Source organism: Aspergillus chevalieri, chromosome 4 (assembly GCF_016861735.1).
Source record: "Aspergillus chevalieri M1 DNA, chromosome 4, nearly complete sequence".
Taxonomy (NCBI): Eukaryota; Fungi; Ascomycota; class Eurotiomycetes; order Eurotiales; family Aspergillaceae; genus Aspergillus; species Aspergillus chevalieri.
This window is the reverse complement of record NC_057365.1, coordinates 2,571,574-2,593,192: the sequence shown is the minus strand read 5'-3', so window position 1 is coordinate 2,593,192 and position 21,619 is coordinate 2,571,574. Positions and strand designations below refer to the sequence as shown.

Genomic DNA, 21,619 nt, shown 5'->3' with positions numbered 1-21,619 from the left:
CAAGGGTGGTTCTACTCCGTATTGTATGAGAGATCAGGGTACTGTGTACTCCATAGAGCGAGGCACTGAAAGCAATCACAAGATGAAAACATTCCATTGATAATAGATACACTACACATTCCACCGACAGGCGTACGTAATCCAATCCCCGCAATACTCCAGGACCTTCCCCCTGCGATCAGCAACCGGCGCATCAATTGACCCTGTTCATCTGCCAAGGTCCTCATGATTTGCCGAATCAGGTGAATCTCTGCCTGTAGAGGGAAACGGGACGGACCAACGGCGATTCAGATCTCCAGATAAGCCCGACAGCAGAAACACAAGTACATAGTACGTGCCGACTGCCGAGACTCACTTTTATGTACCCTGCTTACCTGTACAGGCGAGACGAGGCTTGTACATAATGCCATCACCAAGCAGGTACGCAGCTGATGAATCAATACCCGCGAGTTGCCGACGCCAAGTCGGTTCGGGGGTTCGTTTTGCCGCTGATAGTAGACGCTGAGAGTAGGAGTTATGAATTAGAGGCTGTAGTTATGCTTGCTCTATTTGTCCAATAACAAGTTCTCTGACGACTGGACTGTAATCACTGCCCCGTGCACTGAACGGAGTGCCTCAGTATTGTACACTTTAGTAGAGCACTCGCAAGTAGGGCATCGGCTTCCCTCCGATCCATATCTGGAGATCTTTCCCGCGGTGATCACCCTTCCGTAACCGATCCGGCAAGTATTGCCTCTCCATCTTCAGCAACTGGTCAGAGATATGGCCTTTCACCGCTATGCTACGGAGTACAACAGTACATATTGGCGCTCTGCTCCGTAGAAAGTGGGATACACCAGATCACACGGCAAATTCCGGTGATAGACACTGAAAATTTTTTCACTCCCCCACTATGGAGCAGTGATCAGCATGATCAAGTTTTCCCATAATCCAGCTGGCTGGTGCCTGCATGGAGTAAAAGCGAGGGCGAGCAGAGTGAACACATGACTGACCGGCAAGCATCTCCGGTGCGGATCATTTGGGGTTGCTTGACTCTTTTCTTTTGCAAAGCCTTTCCGAAATCGCTGCTTTGCTATGCTATGCTATGCGTCATTCCGGTCTCGCATAGATATATATCACTACCGTAGGTGGACGCGCATGCCCACAGGCTCAACATTTACTCGTAGCTGAATAGAATTCACGGTTGCACCGGTGACGAGATATTAGGTCATCATCATGCATTCATCACAAGCAAAGTTGCACAACGTCTTGATATCAACAACCTTCCTATTCCGTCTCTCCCCGCAATACCCCCCCGTACAGATTGCCGCGCAAGCTATCCAAATCCATTATCTGAGGGATTCAGAGATAACCGACTTATCTTGATATCATTTAGCGACCATGGGCAGCATTCAGCATTCCTTATCTTACATTACCGAGTACAAGTAAATTTCACAAGATGGCGTGCTATGTACTCCATACTTCTCCGTACATTGACAACCCCATGCGGGGAATCCGGGGTTGGTTTGTTGCCAAGCAGCAACAGTAACACAACGATATCATAATTTACACCATAATACGTCGCATCCTTTTTTCCCGCAATCGATCTATTCATCACTAGTGCTACTAATGCTAGTCTATCTGAAACCGAACACATTTCAGTGTAACTCTGCAGCGTACCCCAGTTCATCATTAACGAATTCGGATGCCTCAGCTGTACGTAACGCGTTACCGTACAGATATTTACAGTACTGTAATGCCACGCACTGCCTCTGCCAAGACCGCCGAGAATAGATTCCCACAGCTTCTGGAACATCAGCTCGGTGATGTCATTGGCGGTCTGCTGCCTGTCATGTTGCCTTGTGGAGATTGTTCCAGACTGGTCATGTGATGCTTCAATATCTGAACACTATCTATGATTAATCTTGTCGTGTTGGACTTACAAGACAGGATTTATTCTTCTCATAAAGACAGGCCACAACAATCGAGAAACATACATATATCACAAGTGGTACTAGCGTCGTTTGCAGCAGAACTCAGAGACTAATTAATTCCTCTTACTAATGACACACGCACGATATCTGTGTCTACCCAGAGGCATTTTTGAGATGATTGACGAGACCGATCATGGCCTCAGTGGCACTCGAATGCATTGTGACTACAAAACGGGCGATCTCATCGCCAAGCGAGTTGCCCAGCGTGGAGAATCATGTACTTGCTCTGCACTTGGCGTATTTCCTCCTAGATGCAGTGAACCCCAAGGTAGGGAAACATAGCTACTTCCTTGTGGGGTGCACCACATTCAGAGGCCCAGATTCTGCAAAACCAAGGAGACTAGGGATTTAGACCTCTACCAGAACGTACATTTCGCGGCGACTGGCCAACGTTGGTCGTGGAAGTTAGTGTTCACAGTCTGGAAAAGCTTCGGGATGATGCAGAGTGGTGGCTCGTGAATTCAAAAGGAGCCGTTAAGGTTGTTCTACTCATTGCATACCTTGGAAAGAAAGGTTTTACCATTAAAAAACGGAAAATGGGTACAGTTCCCGCCGGAGCAGGCGCTACAAGATATACCGGAAATGGTTTCGCCGATTTCTATATCTCGGCAGGAAGATAACGACCATTATGCTGCATCTGATGATCTTAATCTCAGATTTGAGGATCTCTTCTTGCGCAACCCGCCCTCATTTGAGAGAGATATTATTGTCCTGAGCAAGCAGGACCTCACAGTGGATTGATTCCGTGATGGCCGGCCTGAAATGGTACAGTAGCCGGGTGTCATTAGAGATAGTCTTAGCATATGATAATCACATCAAAGAGACGGTATTTGTGGGGCAAACATACAACGTAAAATACATACACCTGGGGAAGGACCACAGTACGGAGGACAAATCTAATTATCTAATTCCGAATAATGCCCCTGAGGCTGTAATTAATGCGAATCGGGAGTCGGATTTGGGGTATGCCCGGGCCACTCATTCTATCACGTGCTCTCACCTGGACTTCACATGCCGGAAAGCTACACGACTAGCGGTTCCTACAAAGTTCCCGTACCTGGCGAAAATCGGATGATAGCCCAACTCTCCAAAACATCCTTTTTTTTTTCCCGCTTTGCTGTTGCCGTTGTTGTGCCGCACCTTGGCGCGCAAGGAGAAATTTTCAGGTACTCCGTCCTCCGTAGGGGTGCTCCGCGGAGGATGTCCGAATGGCGTCATGTTAGACGGGCATGATTTGCAGCTAGTAAAATTCTTGTACGGTGATACAGTGCTTCCTTGTACAGGGTAACGGAGCTCTTTCTAGGGGCGACTCAAACAGACAAAGTGGCAATTCTAATAAAACCATCTTGGGAGCAACAGACGACATTCAACAAGTGAAACTAAGAGAGATATCGGACGATTTCGGAAGAACACCGGAGATTCTCTTAGTGCGGGGCGAGAAACTGCTAACCTGGAGAAAAAAAACCCGTCCATCCCCAAGGAGGCACCTCGGTGAGACTCCCCCCTGACTAAGCACCCCAGATCACAGCACAATCAAATAATTCCCTCGGCATCGCCGGTCCGAGTCCGGTCGGCCTCCCAGGTCCTCTGGCCCGACTCGATCCCGACTGGGGCCGAATCCCGTGGTGGTCTGAGAACTGGCCATTACTTTACTGCTTTGGGAATCTGTTGGTATCAGATTCTTTAGCGACATGGACGATTGTACTCCGGAATTCCCTGCCCTCCACGGAGTTTGGATGGAGGAGTTTCCCCATCGATCCATCATCACGACAGCCCCGTTCTCCTGGCTGTACTCCGTATTACTTGATCGGTACGGAGTACGTGTATGCGCTGTCTGGTAGCGGTGAAGAATTTTCTTTTCAGTACAATACCCCATACACTTACAGCATTCCATACGTGTTCTATCGTGGATGTGCCTGAATCGTCTTTGGACAACTCACTGATCTACCAGCAATCACCGCTATCCTGTAAATCTGATTCTCTCCAGATATCTCCAATGGAAGTCACATGTTTCGAGATCACATGATACAATTAAATCACATGACCAAATCACGGGGCATCACCTGACTAGGGCTCTGAACCCGTCATGCACGTGATGTCGCGCTTCAGGATTCTGCCGCGTCTCGCCGCCCTCCGAAGAGCCGGCTCAGAAAAGTTGCATTCAGAGATGACTTAGCATAGCTCTGGCATCATAGTCATTTACCTTGTTGCCATTTGATTCGATCATTGGAATAGTTTTCTCTCAATCTACTGCATTTGCCATCTTTGCATTTATATTTTCATTTTGGTTTTTATTGGATCTATCCGCCATGGCACCCCCGCGACAGCAGCGGACGGCTACAGTAGCCGATGACTCGAGATCAGAAGCATCCAGTGGTCCCAGGGAACCCAAGACGACGACAAGCAAGGGTCGCAAGGGAGCAAATGGGACGAATTCATCATCAAGAGCGGACGGGAGAGCTTCTGCGGCCATCAATGCTGCGACTGCGAATGTGACCAGTGCCCCCGCTCAACAGCAACCACCGGAGGAATTGCCGAATGTAAGTATACCATTCTTCGTCTTTGGTGGACTATAGGAGCTTGAAACTTTGCGCCAGGGTGCGCATCTCGTTATCAGACAGCTAATGAGCGCAGATCCCCTGGTCCGACATGCCCCTCGATATCCTCCACTCCTACCGCCACGCCTACAACCTCCCCATCCCCAGCGCCTACTCCAAAACCTACTCACACATCCTCCTCTCGCAGGGAATCGGCATCCGATCTCCAACTTCAATAGCCGTCCAGCGCTCCCAGATCCTCGCGCAGCACCCACACGCACACCCGCAACCCGCTTCTTCTTCTTCCTCGGCTACGGCCAATGGCATCATCCACCGAAGCGACAACCGCAACCGCAACCACAGCTCCCGCAAGCATAACAATGCTTCTCCGTATAATGAAAAAGATAAGCTTAATCGGATAATCGGCCAGAGTCGGGTGAGCAAGGAGGATCTTGCGTTGGCGGTGCGCAAGCATTTCAATAGTGCCGGGCTGGCGGAGCAGGAGACTATTGCGAGGTTTCTGTATAAGGTCCGTGAGGAGGGGAAGGGGAGGCAGTTCCGGCTGAGGTTTCAGCCTTAGCCGTTTTTTTTTTTTTTTTCGCTTGGTTATTGGGACGGCGTTTTTGGGTTGGTATTAGTGCTGGTATAGTTCTGCTTGGGGACAGCGCAGCCCCTCTTTCTGTTTATATTCATGATACCCATGATGTTTTCTGGATTTGATTTGCTTGTATATAGACCTCTTTTGGGTACTCATCTTTTGCTTATATTCTGATATCTTGGACAGTTGGCTAAGCTAGTAGACCCAATTCGTTTGTCCCGTTTTCATAAGTCTATATATCATACGTCATAGCCTCCATAAAAAGAAAAAGCAACTAGCTATGATACTATATATTATCACTTCCACGCGCTCAGCCCCGCCCAAGGATCACCCCCCTGTGCCTGACCTTGACCCTGCGACTGCGACTGCGACTGTGCCCTATGGTGCGCACTAGATCCATACGGCCGGCTCTGCGCATACCCTCCCGGCCCTGAGGGAAACGGTCCCGTTGACGGCGGATACGTAGTTCCACTGCCACTAACACCGGTTTGGGGCCGGGGCGGCGGAGGCGGGGGGACGTAACCCGGTGGTATGTACTGCCCTGATGCTGGAGAAGGGTGATAGGGCATAGGGGTCGAGGAGAAGTATTGGTTAGGGGGTTGCGGTGGTGGAGAGACGGTGTTTTTCGGGAAGGGGTAGGCCATTGGGTTGTAGCCTTCTGAGAGAGGGGCGGCGGCGCCTTGTTGGTATGGTTGCTGGTGGGGTTGGTAGGAGGGCACGCCGGGGTTGTATTGAGCGTAGGGTGATGGGGAGTGCGAGACGGGGATGTTGGGTTGGGATTGAGGTTGAGGCGGTTGCTGAGCTGGGGCTGTAGGGTAAGGCTTTGGTGAGGATACGCTGGGGTACGTGGGTGTTTGGCCCGGAGGTGATTGGGCATGTGTCGAGACAGCTGGTGAGGTTGAAGACGGTCTGGGATCGGTGGACAGACGTTCCATGAGTTGTCGTAGTTTTTCGCGCTCTCGATCCTCCTGATCTGCTGCACCACTCGCCTTGTCGCGTTCGATGTGGCTCAGGAGTTGAGCACCTTCGGATCTTCGGTTGCTGATGAAGGTCTCGACATTTTTCTTGAGGCTTTCCACTGTGTCGCTCATTTCAGTGTAGAACGTCTGCGCTTGAGCGATTCCTGACAGTAAACCATTGAATGAATCATATACCTTCTTATACCGGCCCATAACGGTGTTGCGCTGGCGTGTGATCGTTTCGTATTTCGACTGTTCGGCCCTGACTCGCTTGTCTTGAAGCAAGTCGCCGTAGATCTTGGTGAGTTCTTTCATCAAAGAAGCCTGCTTGTGGTTCGCTTGGAGAAGCCGGTTCTGATGCGGACGGAACTTCTCCAGTTCAGCTTCAAAGAGTTGACCTTCCTGCCCGGCAATGGATTTCTTGTTTAAGATCAATACATTCGAGATGTCATCGTTGTGAACCTGTTGCCAGTCAATTACTGGTTCGTGAAGAGATTTGCGAAAGTAAATGAACGTACCTTCTCCTTCAAGTCCTTCAACACTTGTGACCGCTCCCTCTTGACCAGGTTCAACTTTTTCAAAATCGACTCAACACGGGAAATCTGGTCGGCTACTGAAAGGGCCCCCTCATCAACATCATCCAACAAGTTGCCCTCCACCGCAGGGCTACCCATTCCATTCTTTGTCTTTCCATGTTTAGATCCAGCCTTGAGCAGCGCTCTCTGGAAAAGAACATCGGCCTCATCCGTCTCTCCGGCCGCCTTCATCTCGTCAAATTCCGCTTCGTACTGGCTCAGGGTGGCCATAAGCTGTGAGTCGCTGGCGCTGGCCTCGTTGACAGTATCGCGGTACGTTCGCACATCACCGCGCAGGGTCGTATTCAGCCTGGCACTTGGCTGCTGACTCCAATCGGCACCGTACTTGGAACGCATCTTCTCACAGACACTTTCCTCCAGATCCAGCTGCTTGGAGCAATGATCCAACTGTGTTAGCACGTCTGCCTTGCGTTCTTGCAACTCATCAAAATCCTTGGTAAATGGCTTGTGGCCCGCCAGCTCCTGACACCATTGCCGGAATTCGTCGTCCATGGTCACTTCTTGATCCATTCCGCCCTTGAGAATACCGAGGCTGCCAGGAAGCTTCAAATAATCCAAACTGGCTGCCATTTCCCCATTAGCGGTTTCGACCTTTTCGGTTTCCGCGCGAATGAGCTTGGCCTTCTCCTCGTCGTAAAGACTAGCCGTCTCTGTGACAGACATAGGGACCAGCTTCTGAAAAATGTCTGGCCCGATGATTCGTTGAATATCTTGACCCTGATACAGCTCACTAACGGGAATGGCCTTCGCGGCTGGAAGCTTGGCAACAGTTGACAGACTGGCTTCGTTCGGAACAGGTTGGTGGTAGATAAAGTCGTTATCTTTGTTGAACGTGGAGAGGTTGCTCTGCACGATCGCGAGGTGGTGCTTAATGAGATCCAAGAGACTGGAGCCGGACTCAGTACTTAAGTTCGAGTTTGCAGAGACGGACGATGGAAATGACTTGGCCCAGTTCAGGGCAACATTCGAATGTTTCTCAGCCAGTTGAAGCCTACCAATAGCTATCCCGTGCTGGTTGGCTTGACTGTCTGCTAAAGCTTGGTAATACGAGGCGACAGAGTTCATATGCGCCGCCTTGGCCTGGATGACAAGCGACCACACCTTCTCAAAAACACCTTTGGAGACATAATCCTGCATAGCTTCCGCCGCTTGGGTATAGAGGTATGCTGCTTGACTAGCCAGCTTAGCAAGGAACCCGGGCTTTTTTTCATCGACCACCTGCTTCTCCAAGAAGACCTCCTGGCCTTGGGCGAGAGTAATGTTGATCAACGTCTTGACAGTTTCGCGATTCAGATCGGTCGATGGCGCATGCAGGAAGTTCTCGTTGATATAGGTGAACATGCCGGCAGATGCCTGAAATGAGTGGTAAGCGGTCTTCAAACCGGCGTCTTCGGCCCGGTTCTGGTTCGCGGCATGACACGAAAGGACGGCAGAGATGTTGAAGATAATAGAAGCCTTTTCGTAGGCCAGGGAGTATTGCGAGGTCGGTTTATGAGTAAAAGCGTCATACCTATTGTCAAGTGCGCAACCTTGTTAGTAGGATTCCCGAAAGGGAGGACTTCCCAGCCAGACAGGAGACAACACTTCATCCATACCAAGTAAAAGAGATCTTGATGTGATTCTCGTCCACCGGAAACCTCAGGTCTAAGAGTTCCAGCTGCCCATAATACCGATACAGCAGATCGCGCCCTGTCGCACTGTCCTTGCCAGCACCCCTCATATCCTGGCGTAACCGGTTGAGCGTCGCGCATTCTTGTGAATATCGCTCTGGGTCTTCGCCGTAGCTCTGTCGAATGTAGTCTTTCAAAGGTCGTATCCAGTCGATTTCGTTAGTCTGCTTGAGAGGACACGAGATCATCGGCGATTGAATCATCTTGCTGGGCGTCTAGGAGCGGGAAGCGCTCCCATTCAAACGAGACGGGGAAAGCGGGCAGAGCTGCTGGTAGGTAACTAGGATGCGAGAAGGCGAATATGGGTATTCCCAGAGAATATAGATCTGGTTAGCAGAGAAAGCCGGAGCTGTGGTGGTAGTGAGGGAAGTGCTGATGGTGAGGTCGGAGGTGAAAGTTGTGGGGTATGACGACCGCACGTGGGATGGAGTATACCAGCAGGTTCTATATCTATAACAGCGAGCACTATATATAGCCCAAACGTCTACTATAGAAGTCATAGCAAATAAGAAGCAGAGATGTTTTCGTCTATATAGTACAGTACAGTATGAGTACAGAGGACAACACCCCAAGATCAAAACACCCATGGTCGCCGACGCTATGATATCGTTTCGTAAATACATCCCGAGAATGTCCCAAAATACACATAAGTATAAAGTCACAAATATATGGTAGAGCTTTTTTCAACTCGAACCCGAGGACTTCTTGTCGTCTTTGTCTTTCTGGTCGCTCTTGTTGCCGGACTGGCCCTCGTCCTTCTTGCCCTGCTCACCCGACTCAGATTTGTTCTGGTTCATGAGCTTTTGCCAGGCAGATTTGAGGAATCCTTCATTTTGCTGGGAGTCGCCGCTAGATGTGCCGTCCGAACTGGGTAGGTTGCTATTACCCTGTCAGTGTTCCGTTCCCTTCTCCCCGTGTAATGAGACTAGGAATCTCACAACTTACTCTTTCCCGACGTCCATAACCCGCTTCGCCGACTTGTCACCCATCTCGTCCGCTAGAACCTCCAGAATAGTTCGCTGATTGCTCGTGAGGTACTTCGGCATGGCGACCTTGAATTCCACTCTCAGATCACCCTTCTGGCCCCGCCGGGGGCTGCCGAGTTTCTGCATTCCCATACCAGAAAGAGTGATACGCTCGCCAGTGCCCGTGCCAGTGGCAACCCGAACCTTAACATCGCCGTCCAACGTTGGGATGCTCACCTCACCACCCAAGAGAGCGGTGGTGAGGGGGACCGATGCGGTGTAAAGGATATCGGATCCAGAACGGCTGAATCGTTGGTCAGGCGAAACTCGAATCGATACGTATAGGTCGCCCTTCTGGGTACGAGAGCCAGGCGCCGCATTGGTTCCGGTAGGAGGAGCGTCACCTTCCCCGCTCACTCTCATCCGCATGCCATCCTCCACGCCAGCGGGAACATCGATTTGCACTGTCTTGCGATCCCGTACGACTCCGTTACCGTGGCACGAACCGCACTGCGATCCGGGAGGAACAGTAAGACCTGCTCCGCCACAAGCATCACATGTAGCAGCCAGCTGGAAGCCACCCTGCATGAAGTGTACCCGGGTTCCGGATCCGTTACATTGACGGCATTGCGTGCGCTTGGCACCTTGCTTCAACCCATCACCATTGCAAGTACCGCACTCGGTCAAGGGGGTGATGGCGATATCTCTGGATGTGCCCTTCGCAGCCTCCATGAAGGAAATGCTGGTCTGCACCTCGATGTCTTCACCAACCAATACTTCCTGGAAGGGACCTCGTCTACCCCGTCCAGAACGGCGTGCGCCACCCGTAAAAGCACCAAAGAGATCCTCGAAGTTGATATCCGCCGAAAAACCACCACCAAAGCCGCCGCCAAAGGGACCACCTCCGAAGCCACCGAAACCTCCTGCACCGGAAAACGGGTTCCCACCCGCGGCACTCGGATCGAAGCCGCCGTTTTGATCGAAAGCAGAAGCGCCAAACTTGTCGTAGCTTTCTCTCTTCTTGGGATCGGAAAGCATCTCATAAGCCGTCTGAGCCTCTGCAAACTTGTCCTTGGCGCCGGGTTCCTTGTTTGTATCGGGATGGTATTTCTTCGCCAATCCATAGTAGGCTTTTTTTATGTCGCCCGCGGAAGCACTCTTGTCGACACCTAAAGTCTTGTACGGATCCGAAATTGCCTTGAGGGGAGCAGTCGAATGGAATGTCTATGGATAAGAAAAGAACCGGTTAGCCAAGAGTCCATAAGCAATGTACATGATTCATTACCACACCAACTTACCCTTGACGAAGCAGGCGCCGGATTGTGTCTCTTCTGGTTCGGATTGGATTCTCGTAGGCATCGACCAGCAGCAGAAGCCGTGGGGGCATGGTAGCCCCGGATCTGGGAAGACGAGCGGACATAGTTGGTTGCAGGACTCTGGTTCGAACATTGTCGCGAAGTCCGCAAAAGACGAGCGGGGATAGCCGCAGCCTTGGGCATTGCGGAGGGAACCGAATTCATGGTGAGAAATCGATTGAGCGCCAACGATCAGATCGAATCGATAATGCTGAACGAACGGACGAAATGAACACCTGGAGCACCGGACGACTCACAACCTCCGGATCACTAATCCAGCGTTGAGGCCGACAGAAGCTTCGAGTCGAAAAAGTTTCCCACTCGGGCCTCGGAGAAACAGAAACGCCGGCAATGATGAAAGCCCGCGATGATTCGGTAATCGACCTTGGGATCTCTTCACACAAGTTGCCGCATTGTTGCTTTGCATTGATTGCTCTCTTGCTTTTACTGCTGGTTATTCTCATTGTTATTGATAGAGGAGTCTATCTTGTCTCCTTCCTTTCACTAGTTCTACCCCATCCCCCGAATACCCTCCTTCCCGTTCCCCGTCGCTTTCCCCTCATACATATAGCATGCTCCGCGGCCAGACACTCCCCTGGAGAGCCGCGCTCCAACAAACCTCGCGTCCCCTTTCTGCTCGTCCTCTGCTTGCGTCGTCGAGATGTCATGCTAGTCTCCGTTCAGTTCTAATCGCTGCGCGAGTTTCCCGTTCTCTTCCATCCTCCCCCCGCACCTTCTCGTCGAGCTCTATCCGGCGGCGGGAAAAGCCTCCGCCGGGTGACGACAAGACTGACCCAGAATCCAAGGAGCAAAAGGATAACAACGAAGAAAAAGACGTGGAACAAGGCTCTGAATCTCGACGCAGAACGACAGATCGCTCGTCAGGAAAGCGTGGCACGTCACCAGAACCGGGAGCTCCGACATCGGGATCCGCGCGGCGGAAAGATAAGTCCACCGGAAACAAGGAGAGCCAGGCTATCGACGAAAACGCGAAGAAGGATAATAATGCCGTGGAAGGAAAGTGGGATTCGACGGACACCCCATCGCCAATTCCCGTCAATGGCAACGGCTCGTCGGATTCGAGACCTAGCGGTGCGAGCAATGGCGGCAACGACGATGGTGGCAATGGCAAGAAGGGAAAGAAGGGATCTAATGAAAAGGCCTTGCAGAAGCCATCAGTCCCTGAAGTATATCCTCAGGTGATGGCGATCCCTATCGCTAAGCGCCCACTGTTCCCAGGCTTCTACAAGGCCATCACCATCAAGGACCCGAACGTGGCAGTCGCTATTCAGGATATGATGAAACGAGGACAGCCTTACGTTGGCGCTTTTCTGTTCAAGGACGAAAACGCAGACGGCGACGTGATTGAGAAACTCGATGACGTGTATGATGTTGGTGTGTTTGCTCAGATCACTGCTGCGTATCCGCTTCGCGGTGAAGCCAACGGCGTGACCGCAGTGCTATACCCTCATCGCCGTATTAAGATCTCGTCGCTGCTGCCGCCCGCTGAACAGACGAAAGCTGCCACTTCGGAGGACAAGGCCACAGAGAAGCGAGGTGATGTGGTCGCTAGCTTTGAAGAAGGCACCCCCGAATCGGCAGCCAAGGATCACTACGAGCCAACGTCCTTCCTACGGAAATACCCAATCAGCCTAGTCAACGTGGAGAACATGGCGGAGGAGCCTTTCGACAAGAAGAGCGCCATCATCCGTGCCGTTACGAGCGAAATCGTCAATGTCTGCAAGGAGATTGCTAGCCTCAATCCCCTTTTCCGAGACCAAATCTCTGCTTTTTACACCGACCAATTCCCCGGGAACCTCAGTGATGAGCCATCTAAACTGGCCGACTTTGCCGCTGCAGTCTCCGCCGGAGAGTTACACGAGATGCAAGAGGTGCTTGAGATAATGAATATCGAGGAGCGACTGCCCAAGGCGCTCGTGGTTTTGAAGAAGGAATTGATGAATGCTCAACTTCAATCCAAGATTTCGAAGGATGTGGAAGCCAAGATCCAAAAGCGACAGCGCGAATACTGGTTGATGGAGCAGATGAAGGGTATCAAGAGAGAGTTGGGCATCGAGTCTGATGGTAAAGACAAGCTGGTTGAGAAGTTCAAGGAAAAGGCAGAGAAGCTTGCAATGCCAGAGGCAGTCAAGAAGGTGTTCGACGAGGAGATCAACAAGTTGGCGCACCTGGAGCCCGCCGCGTCCGAGTTCAACGTTACCCGCAACTACTTGGACTGGCTGACCCAGATCCCATGGGGTCAGAAGAGTGTGGAGAACTTCGGGATCAAGAATGCAACCACCGTCTTGGATGAAGACCACTACGGCTTGAAGGATGTCAAGGACCGAATTCTCGAATTTATCGCGGTTGGCAAGCTTCGTGGTACCGTCGAAGGCAAAATTCTTTGTCTTGTCGGACCTCCAGGTGTCGGAAAGACCAGTATTGGAAAGTCGATCGCACGTGCACTCAACCGACAATACTACAGATTCTCCGTTGGAGGCTTGACGGATGTTGCTGAGATTAAGGGGCACCGGAGGACCTACGTCGGTGCGCTTCCCGGTCGCATCATCCAAGCACTCAAGAAGTGCCAGACGGAGAACCCGCTCGTCTTGATCGATGAAGTAGACAAGATCGGTCGCGGTCACCAAGGTGACCCATCGTCCGCACTTCTGGAGCTCCTCGACCCCGAGCAAAACTCCTCGTTCTTAGACCACTACATGGATGTTCCGGTAGACCTGTCCAAGGTTCTTTTTGTCTGCACGGCCAACATCACTGACACAATTCCTCGACCGCTGCTCGATCGGATGGAAATCATCGAGCTTTCGGGATACGTTGCGGATGAGAAGAAGGCCATTGCAGACCGATACCTGGCACCCGCCGCGAAAGAACTGACTGGTTTGAAAGATGTCGATGTTACCTTGCAGCAGGATGCGATTGAAGAGCTTATCAAGTCGTACTGCCGTGAGAGTGGTGTGCGAAACTTGAAGAAGCAGATCGAGAAGGTGTATCGCAAGGCTGCATTCAAGATCGTCCAGGATCTTGGCGAAGATGTGCTTGGGGAAGAGAAGGCTATCACCGACGAAGGCAAGGCTGCGCAAGAGGAAACAGAGAAGGAACACCAGGATCACCCCACAACGAATGATCCTGCAGAGCCGCCTCTCGAACCAGAGAAGGCGACAACAGAGCACCCACGACTCGCATTGAAGCTTCCTGACAGTGTGCACCTCAATATCGGTAAGGATAGTCTTAAGGATTACGTTGGGCCTCCGGTTTACACGACGGATCGTCTGTATGACACTTTCCCACCTGGCGTGACAATGGGTCTTGCATGGACAAGCATGGGTGGCGCCGCGCTGTATGTGGAATCTATCTTGGAGAACGCTTTGACTCCCGAGTCACGACCGGGTGTCGACATCACGGGTAACCTCCAAAACGTCATGAAGGAGTCGAGTCAGATCGCATACTCGTTCGCCAAGTCGGTCATGGCCAAGAGCTTCCCAGAGAACAAGTTCTTTGAGAAAGCCAAGCTGCATATGCATTGTCCTGAGGGAGCTGTGCCGAAGGATGGTATGTTATTGATCCTTGCCCAACCTACTTGCGACCAAGATAACTAACATTGCGTCATAGGTCCTTCGGCTGGTATTACTATGGCCAGCGCACTTTTGTCGCTGGCTTTGAACCACCCTCTTGAGCCGACCATTGCTATGACCGGAGAACTGACGGTCACGGGTAAAGTGTTGCGTATCGGAGGCCTGCGCGAGAAGACCGTGGCGGCCCGCCGTGCTGGCGCCACGAACATCATTTTCCCTGCAGACAACATGTCTGACTGGCTGGAGCTTCCTGAGGTGAGTTCATCATGCTTTTTACCATCGTCTGTTCGCAGCAATGTGGATCGAGTACAAGGATGCTGAGTGTAATAGAATCTGCTGGCTAACCGTTTTCCGACCACAGAACATCAAGAACGGCATTGAAGGCCACCCTGTGAGCTGGTATTCGGACGTGTTTGATATTCTCTTTGCCAAGTTGGACAAGGAGGCGGCCCGCTATGTGTGGCAGAAGCAACTTACCGATACGTCGTCCAAGAAGTCGTTTAAGGCTGACGAAGATGAACTGGACTAATTGAACTAGTCACGTTGAAGGGTCCAAATTCCAGTGATTGACTCGTGGGTTCTACTTTTCTCCTCTTGCCCTCAATTCTCTCTTCTCTCTCTCTCTCTCTCTCTTTTTTTTTTTTTTTTCCCTATGTGTTGGTATATACTCCACTCTGTTTTGTTACCATGATCTTCTGATATCATGTATCTTATTTTTTTTTGGGGGCCACTGTGTATCCTTAGTTGTACATGGCGTTTTCATCACGGAAATGCATGGATCGGAGTTTTTTGCTTAGTTTCTCTTGATATTTGATTATTCCTCTTATCTTGCTGCTTGGCAAGCGATGAGGATGATATAGCTTTCTGGTCATATTGTTCTCTACAAGCTCCGGAGAATCTGCACATGCCCAGTGAGTTGTTACGACTGAGGAAAATTCTGAAGAACCACTCTACTCTTGAGAAAAAAAAAATCAACGCAAGAAAAAGCAAAAAGAGAAAACAACAATGCATTGGAGACGCCCTGAGCTGGCCATCGTCACCGTCATTATGGATGGCGATAACCGAAGGACCGAGGGAGACCACGGGGAAAAGGCGCCACCGCATCGGAAGGGCATTGGCTGATCCAGAAAAAAGGGGTGTGTATGAGAGAGAAGATTTTTTTGTATGTATTGGCTATGTATGTGTACAAGAGTTCAGTTGTATGTAAGTGTGTGGTGTGTGCGTCGGCGATTGATCGAAATTTGGAGCCCCGTCGTGATTTCATCCAACTGTCAAAACTCCACGATTCAATAATGCAGCGAGAATCAGAAGATGAAGAAAACCTTGACTCCGTCCACCAATGAAAAGCCATACGAGTGGTTTCTCGTGTCCCCATGTTGCCTGTCAGCCAGTCGAAGCGTTGAAACCGAAAGCCCACCGTTTTATGATATGCCCACCGAATCGAATCTGTGCGCCAGCGGATCGTGATTGGACGCATCGCCGGAGCATCACTTTGAAACGAACCCTTGGAGGGGTATTGATACCTTGTTTAGCATCTTTCCTATTCCTTACAATTACATGCTCGGTTGTTGCTGTTGTTGTCTGGCGGTTAGAGCGTTTCTCGGATATTTGGAATTGTATCGGGCTGAACCAACGCACGACGGACATTCCATCGGTTGGGATTGTGATGGTTTATCATTTAGTTGTATTTTTCACTTCGTTGTTGTTGGGGTAATGGGGCAATGTCATAATACATATACAGTTGTCTATTTCCAGGCTTCGAGAAGGTCCTTGGACTGTGCAGCTGCAGGAAGTCTACAGTAGTGGATGGAGACGGTGATTCATATAGCAGATACGATACAGCAGACCCAAGAGCATGGTAGATTTGATATAGAGTATTCATCATGAATCTTGGTATGGGCATATCAGATAACATAGATGTATTCATGAGATAACCTGAATACGGGGACTGCATAGACTGCATAGATGGTCATGACAGAAAGACATCGTCTAGCATCAGAGTGACATTGAGTCATAGGTGGATTTATATGGAGACTCAAGTATTCCTGATGCATGGCGATATCCGGAGTACTGCCCACTGGACCCTCCTACGTACTCCGTATACCCAAGTACCAGTACACGGTCACCGCACAGATAAAGAGCTTGCCTGTCAAAAGTCTCCAGGTTCCCGAAGAGCCAGGGCGAACATAGTTATAGAGAATGTACATCAGGCATGATGGCTCAGTCAGGCCGCCGTGCATCGCACTTTAGCGGTCTACTTGTAGGATGACTGACTTTTGAGAGCTAATGCTAAGAGATGAGCCCTGTATGTGTGTATGTATGTAGCTGTATCCATAACTGGATAGTCAATAGCGGTGTTTATGGTTGCATTCGTCGTGCGTCTTATAATAAGAAACAACATCCTCTTGTCGTTTCGGCGCTGATTCCTTCAGTGCAGAATTGCATTGCAATTCTAACTCGACCAACGGTTTACAAGACTATTATATTTTATTCGGACGACAGGCAAAAAATCATCGGAGATATTCGATTTTTCTGCTATTTCTACCGATTTCCATTTTTTTATTTTTTATTTCTATTTTTTTTGCTGTCTTGGACATGGATTGAGGGCTGTCCAAGTGGTGACCTCCAACTTCACCTTTCTCTTTCTTTTTTTTTTTGAACAAATATATTCTTATATCAGACCATTTCCTCAATCACTTGACATCCTCTGCGTTGTTCTTCTCTCCTTTGAGGAAATGGTGGTGCCTTTATACTAGAGTGTCACTCCATACTCCATACTACTAAGTGCTATACAACATCCTCACCGACTCTCAACTCACTCATTTTTCCCTCTCTTCTCCAATTATCTTCCACCAGCGACAATTTCTGTTTGAAGAAAAAACTCTGATCTTTCTTTCTGACTCTGCCTGTGATTTTCATTATTTTTCTACTATTTTTTCTTTTTGGTGGTGAGCAATAACACACAACAAACAAAAACCACCGAGGGAAAAAAAAAAAGCCTCATCACTTCCTCCCCCCAACCTCCTGACTGAAAGACTCGAGCCTTTTTCTTACTCTCTTTCAATCTTTCTGGAACTTCTATCGCAGCGGCTCGAATTGCATCATCTGCATCTCTTCATTGTCTTTGCTTTCGTCTCAATTTCTATGGACACCCCCTGTACCCTCAACCTGCAGGGTGTCCTCTTTGACTCTTTCACCACCAACCACCAGTGATTCGAACCTGCAGAATGGCCATCAGAATCGCAGATTCGTCCTCTTCCAGCCCCTCGCGGCGACCATCTCTGGGCCTTTGTCCAGAACCGGACCGAAAAGCCTCTCTCCCCCCTCCGAAGCTGAAGAAGAAAAAGGCCAAGCATAGCATGTGGCATCGCCTGGGCTTGCGCAAGTTGCTAGGCCGTGAACAGCGCGATACTTCCTCTTCCTGCTCACCTTGTCAATCCCGTCCTCAATCCTATCCCGTCTCCGGCGCTTCCTCTCCTGATACTACGCCCAATGGCAGCACCGCCAATGTCAAACCCCATGAAACCATGACTCGCAGATTGACGCGCCGAGTCGGTGTCGGCCTGCCTCGTGCCACCACCTTCAAACGCCAGGTCTCCGAACAGAGAGATCGTCTGGAACCCTTCGAGCCGCCCGAACCCCGCCGTGCCGCGTCCGCCGACCGTCGCCGCCCAGTCAGTTCTCAGACCCAGGGAACCAAAACTCCACAGTCCGCTCCGGGCCCGCGGACGTCCGCCCCCGAAATGCAATGGCGCGAGCAAGGCGAAAAACATGGAGAGGGAGATGGCGCATCAGCGGCGATAGCAGAAGCTGCAGAGGAAACAGAGACTACGGCGCCAACAGAAAAAACAACAGAACCGGAGGAAGCAACAGAGCGAACCATGGTTGATGAATCTTCCGAAGCAAATCCAAATCACCCTAACCATACAGAGGACGTTGATGATCGTAGCGATCCCCGGTCCGAGCGGAGCCGTCGTCCCCCGGGACCAGACCCAAACATGGAGACAATAGATTCCGCGGAGGAGAGTCGCATTATCGAAATGGAGCTGGAGAAGCGATGGATCTTGAACCTGACCATGCACTTCCGTGACCGCTCGCGGCGCGAGAAATTGTTCGTCACCTATGCTGAGACCCCTACCCTCTGGCGCCGGGTCACGATCTCGTGCGACTACCGGAGTCCAGAGCCGGATTCGCTTGAACAGGATCTGAGTGAAATGTGGAACCAGAAAGACCGCTGCGCGCGCATCTACGAATCGCTCCGCGAGTCGCTGGCTGAGATCCAATTCTACGACACGGTTACGAATCTCAAGTTGGAGACCCGCGATGGCCGTCTGCACGTGCATGTGACAGAGGATGTGAACGAAACCATTGCCTATCCCGCGATTTTCCATATTGGGCATTTGCCAGGAATCAAGCTTGTCTCCGAAGACCGCTTACATTTTGTGAGGCATGAATCTGGCTTTGTCTACCACGTAGAATTGAATGGTCGTTCCTTCATCAAAAAGGAAATCCCCGGCCCCGACATGGTTGATGAGTTTCTTTACGAGATCAACGCCCTTCACGAGCTCCTAGGCGCGCAGAATGTCATTCAGCTTGAGGCTATTGTGGTGGATGAGGAGCGCCAAGTTATCAAGGGTCTGTTGATCGGCTACGCAGACAAGGGAGCTTTGGTTGACATGCTCTATTACCGCGACGGCAAAAACACCATCTCCTGGAAGCGGCGGGAACGCTGGGCGAAGCAGATTGTCCAGGGCTTGGCTGAGATCCACGAAGCCGGCTTCGTGCAAGGAGACTTTACCCTGTCGAATATCGTGCTAGATGCCAATGACGACGCGAAAATCATTGACATCAATCGCAGGGGTTGTCCTGTCGGCTGGGAGCCGCCGGAGATTGTGGCTAAGCTCGAAAGCAAGCAGCGCATCTCCATGTACATTGGTGTCAAGACCGATCTTTTTCAGTTGGGAATGACCCTGTGGGCCATCGCAACTGAGAACGACGAACCCGAACGACAATGCCGTCCATTGCTCCTCCCTGATGATCTGCAAATCCCAGACTACTATCGAAGACTGGTAGCTATTTGTATGAGCCCATATCCCCAACAAAGACTCTCGGCCAAGGAGCTCTTGACACTATTCCCACCCTTTATTCCTCCAACATCGCACGCACTGCCGATGGTGTACTACCCCCCGCCCACAGGTATGGGCGTCGGGCCACGCACAAGCCATCCTCATCCTCATGCTCATCCTCCTTTGGAGAACGGGTTTGCTCATCTTCATTCGCGGGCTGGTTCCGCCGAGGAGAACCCGCAACCTCAATCCCCGGGCCAACAGCACCCACAGGATGATGGGTACTCATCCATGAGCCGCCAGTCTCATTCTGACACCGGGCCACGTCGTGTCAGTTACATCCAGTCTGATGGCGAGAAAACGCGGCCCGGGTCTCCAGAGGCCGTCGAGGAGGAATCGAAAGCCATCGAGGCTTCCATGCAGCTTGTCCCTCGGGTAGATCCGTTGGATTTCCTGAGAAAACAGGCGGCGAATACAGATGCAAATACGAATAATACCAACAACAGCAACAACTAATTGGAGGGCGTGATATGGCCTCCCGACCTTGAAATTGTTATCATTGGCGATGGAGTTTGGATATGGAGTTTTGGACTTGGGGCTTGGGTTTTATCAGTTTGTCTACTTTCTTTCTTTTTTTTTTGTGTTTTATTTTGTGTCTCTTTCCATATTCCCAAGATTGAAGCTCTCTTGACGACGGTACGCTTTTCCTATGTTTATTTATTTGTATTTCCTTGCGTTTTCAGCGATCTGTTGGTTGGTTGATTGATTGATTGGTGCCAATACTTCACTTCCTCTTCTTCCATCGGGACTGTATTAGTCTTAGTATTCTGCCATTTCCCCATTCATTCTGTCTCATAGAATAGAGGTGATTCACTGTATGCAAGCAATATATGCACCATGTGCCAAGAAGGAAGGGCCCTAAATTATTCCTAACTTTTTAAGGACTAACGCTCTCCACCTTTTCCCCTCTTCCCCATTATTCTCCATTACCCATTCTTGCCTTCCTCTTTAGGTAACCACTACGAGCGCAGTCTGAAGAAAAGCCCGCAAGTAAGCCATTGCCAATTAAAATCCCTCAAATGGCGAGGCTGAGAGGCATTTGACACAAATTGCTTGCATATGTATGCACTTGCATCCACAGCTGTTCCTGCATTGTTGTAGGTGTGCCTGAACATTCTTGATGGATCTTGGAGCCCAACATTTGGCCAAGCATCTGAGGGACTGGTGGCCCTGGGTTGCATGGAAACTCCCTTTCTTTGTGCTCCTATACAAACGCACCTGTGTACTACGCCGCTATCCCGAGATTCTAAATGATGAGCCACTGCACGCTACAGGCTGCTCCGTAAAGTTTAAAGCTCCCCGCAGATGTGCTCTGCCGCCCCTGGCTGCAATGAGAGTGCGCGAGCAATTATGTGACGTTATGCTTCGTGTGTTATTACTGGACTTACTACCATCCAAGCATGCCCTAACTATCCCCGTCATCTCCCTAAAAGAACCGGGATAGAGAGCTGCAGTCAGTTCTGCCACCACTGGAAACTGCGCTGTGTGTTTCATCTACGACCAGAACCATTTATCTAATGGATTAGCTGAAAGGTCTGTTATTCCAATCTATTTTTGGAAAAGGCGATTGCTGGGAGAAAAGCGCTACCTCGTGCTATCATGGAAGACCTAACCAGAATAGTGAAGTAGCCAAATGGCGACCACCTCGTCTTTTGGCAAAACTACTCAGCGAGCAATGGGGCAAATTCTTTCTGGTCAAATCGCATCTACTGTAATGCAGAAGTCGCAGAGAAGGAACCCCTCAGAAGACACCGATACTCTGAGAGAACTGTTCAGCCAGCTCATGGGACGCTGTCCTAATTTATCAAGAAGGTGATGAATTCTCATGTATACGGCACAGAATCGAAGATAGGAATCGCAACCATCACGGCAGTTGGACGACCAAACGCACTTCGGCCTGCTTATCAGCCACGCCGTTGTCGCCTGAGCGTCCATTCCTGCTGACCATATTCTAGCTGGCCTGTCAGCTGTCGGCTGTACAAAAGTTGCTCCGAGTTGACCCAGAAATCATATAGTATACTGGAATGACTGCTCATGTTCCGGTGGGTTCGATTACAATGCAATTGCGTGGTAGATCTACAAGCTTCTACCAACCACAAATCAACTACATTATCGTTGGCAACTTTTGAGCGCCAGATACCCGTCCCGTGCTCACAGCGCGAGGGAAGTAAAGAGAAACAGCGTAACAGAGCTGTATTACTTATCCTGGCCTAATATTGCGCGTCCGACATTGAAACGGCTGTGCTCTCC

The 21,619-nt window shown here is 50.5% G+C and overlaps 5 protein-coding genes across 5 annotated transcripts; 3 read left to right on the top strand and 2 right to left on the bottom strand.

The window, feature by feature from the left end:
• Window positions 1-4,282: 4,282 nt before the first annotated feature.
• On the top strand, window positions 4,283-5,090 carry ACHE_40933A (histone deacetylase complex subunit SAP30 Sin3-binding domain-containing protein; the record flags this gene model as incomplete). The annotated part of the gene is made up of 2 exons (XM_043279188.1): window positions 4,283-4,513; window positions 4,608-5,090. The coding sequence occupies 2 exons, from the start codon at window positions 4,283-4,285 to the stop codon at window positions 5,088-5,090; spliced, it is 714 nt and encodes a 237-aa protein (XP_043136891.1).
• Window positions 5,091-5,404: 314 nt separating this feature from the next.
• On the bottom strand, window positions 5,405-8,536 carry bro1 (putative signal transduction protein BroA; the record flags this gene model as incomplete). Its single annotated transcript, XM_043279185.1, has 3 exons — window positions 5,405-6,529; window positions 6,586-8,173; window positions 8,259-8,536. The coding sequence occupies 3 exons, from the start codon at window positions 8,534-8,536 to the stop codon at window positions 5,405-5,407; spliced, it is 2,991 nt and encodes a 996-aa protein (XP_043136890.1).
• Window positions 8,537-9,016: 480 nt separating this feature from the next.
• ACHE_40931S (putative mitochondrial DnaJ chaperone (Mdj1)) lies at window positions 9,017-10,818 on the bottom strand (the record flags this gene model as incomplete). The annotated part of the gene is made up of 3 exons (XM_043279184.1): window positions 9,017-9,212; window positions 9,279-10,522; window positions 10,597-10,818. 3 exons carry the CDS (start codon window positions 10,816-10,818, stop codon window positions 9,017-9,019), a joined length of 1,662 nt encoding a protein of 553 aa, XP_043136889.1.
• A 407-nt stretch (window positions 10,819-11,225) lies between these two features.
• Window positions 11,226-14,772, top strand: PIM1 (endopeptidase La; the record flags this gene model as incomplete). Its single annotated transcript, XM_043279183.1, has 3 exons — window positions 11,226-14,220; window positions 14,281-14,498; window positions 14,605-14,772. 3 exons carry the CDS (start codon window positions 11,226-11,228, stop codon window positions 14,770-14,772), a joined length of 3,381 nt encoding a protein of 1,126 aa, XP_043136888.1.
• Window positions 14,773-17,470: 2,698 nt separating this feature from the next.
• Window positions 17,471-19,825, top strand: ACHE_40929A (uncharacterized protein; the record flags this gene model as incomplete). Its single annotated transcript, XM_043279182.1, has 1 exon — window positions 17,471-19,825. The coding sequence occupies one exon, from the start codon at window positions 17,471-17,473 to the stop codon at window positions 19,823-19,825; it is 2,355 nt and encodes a 784-aa protein (XP_043136887.1).
• Between the last annotated feature and the right edge of the window lie 1,794 nt (window positions 19,826-21,619).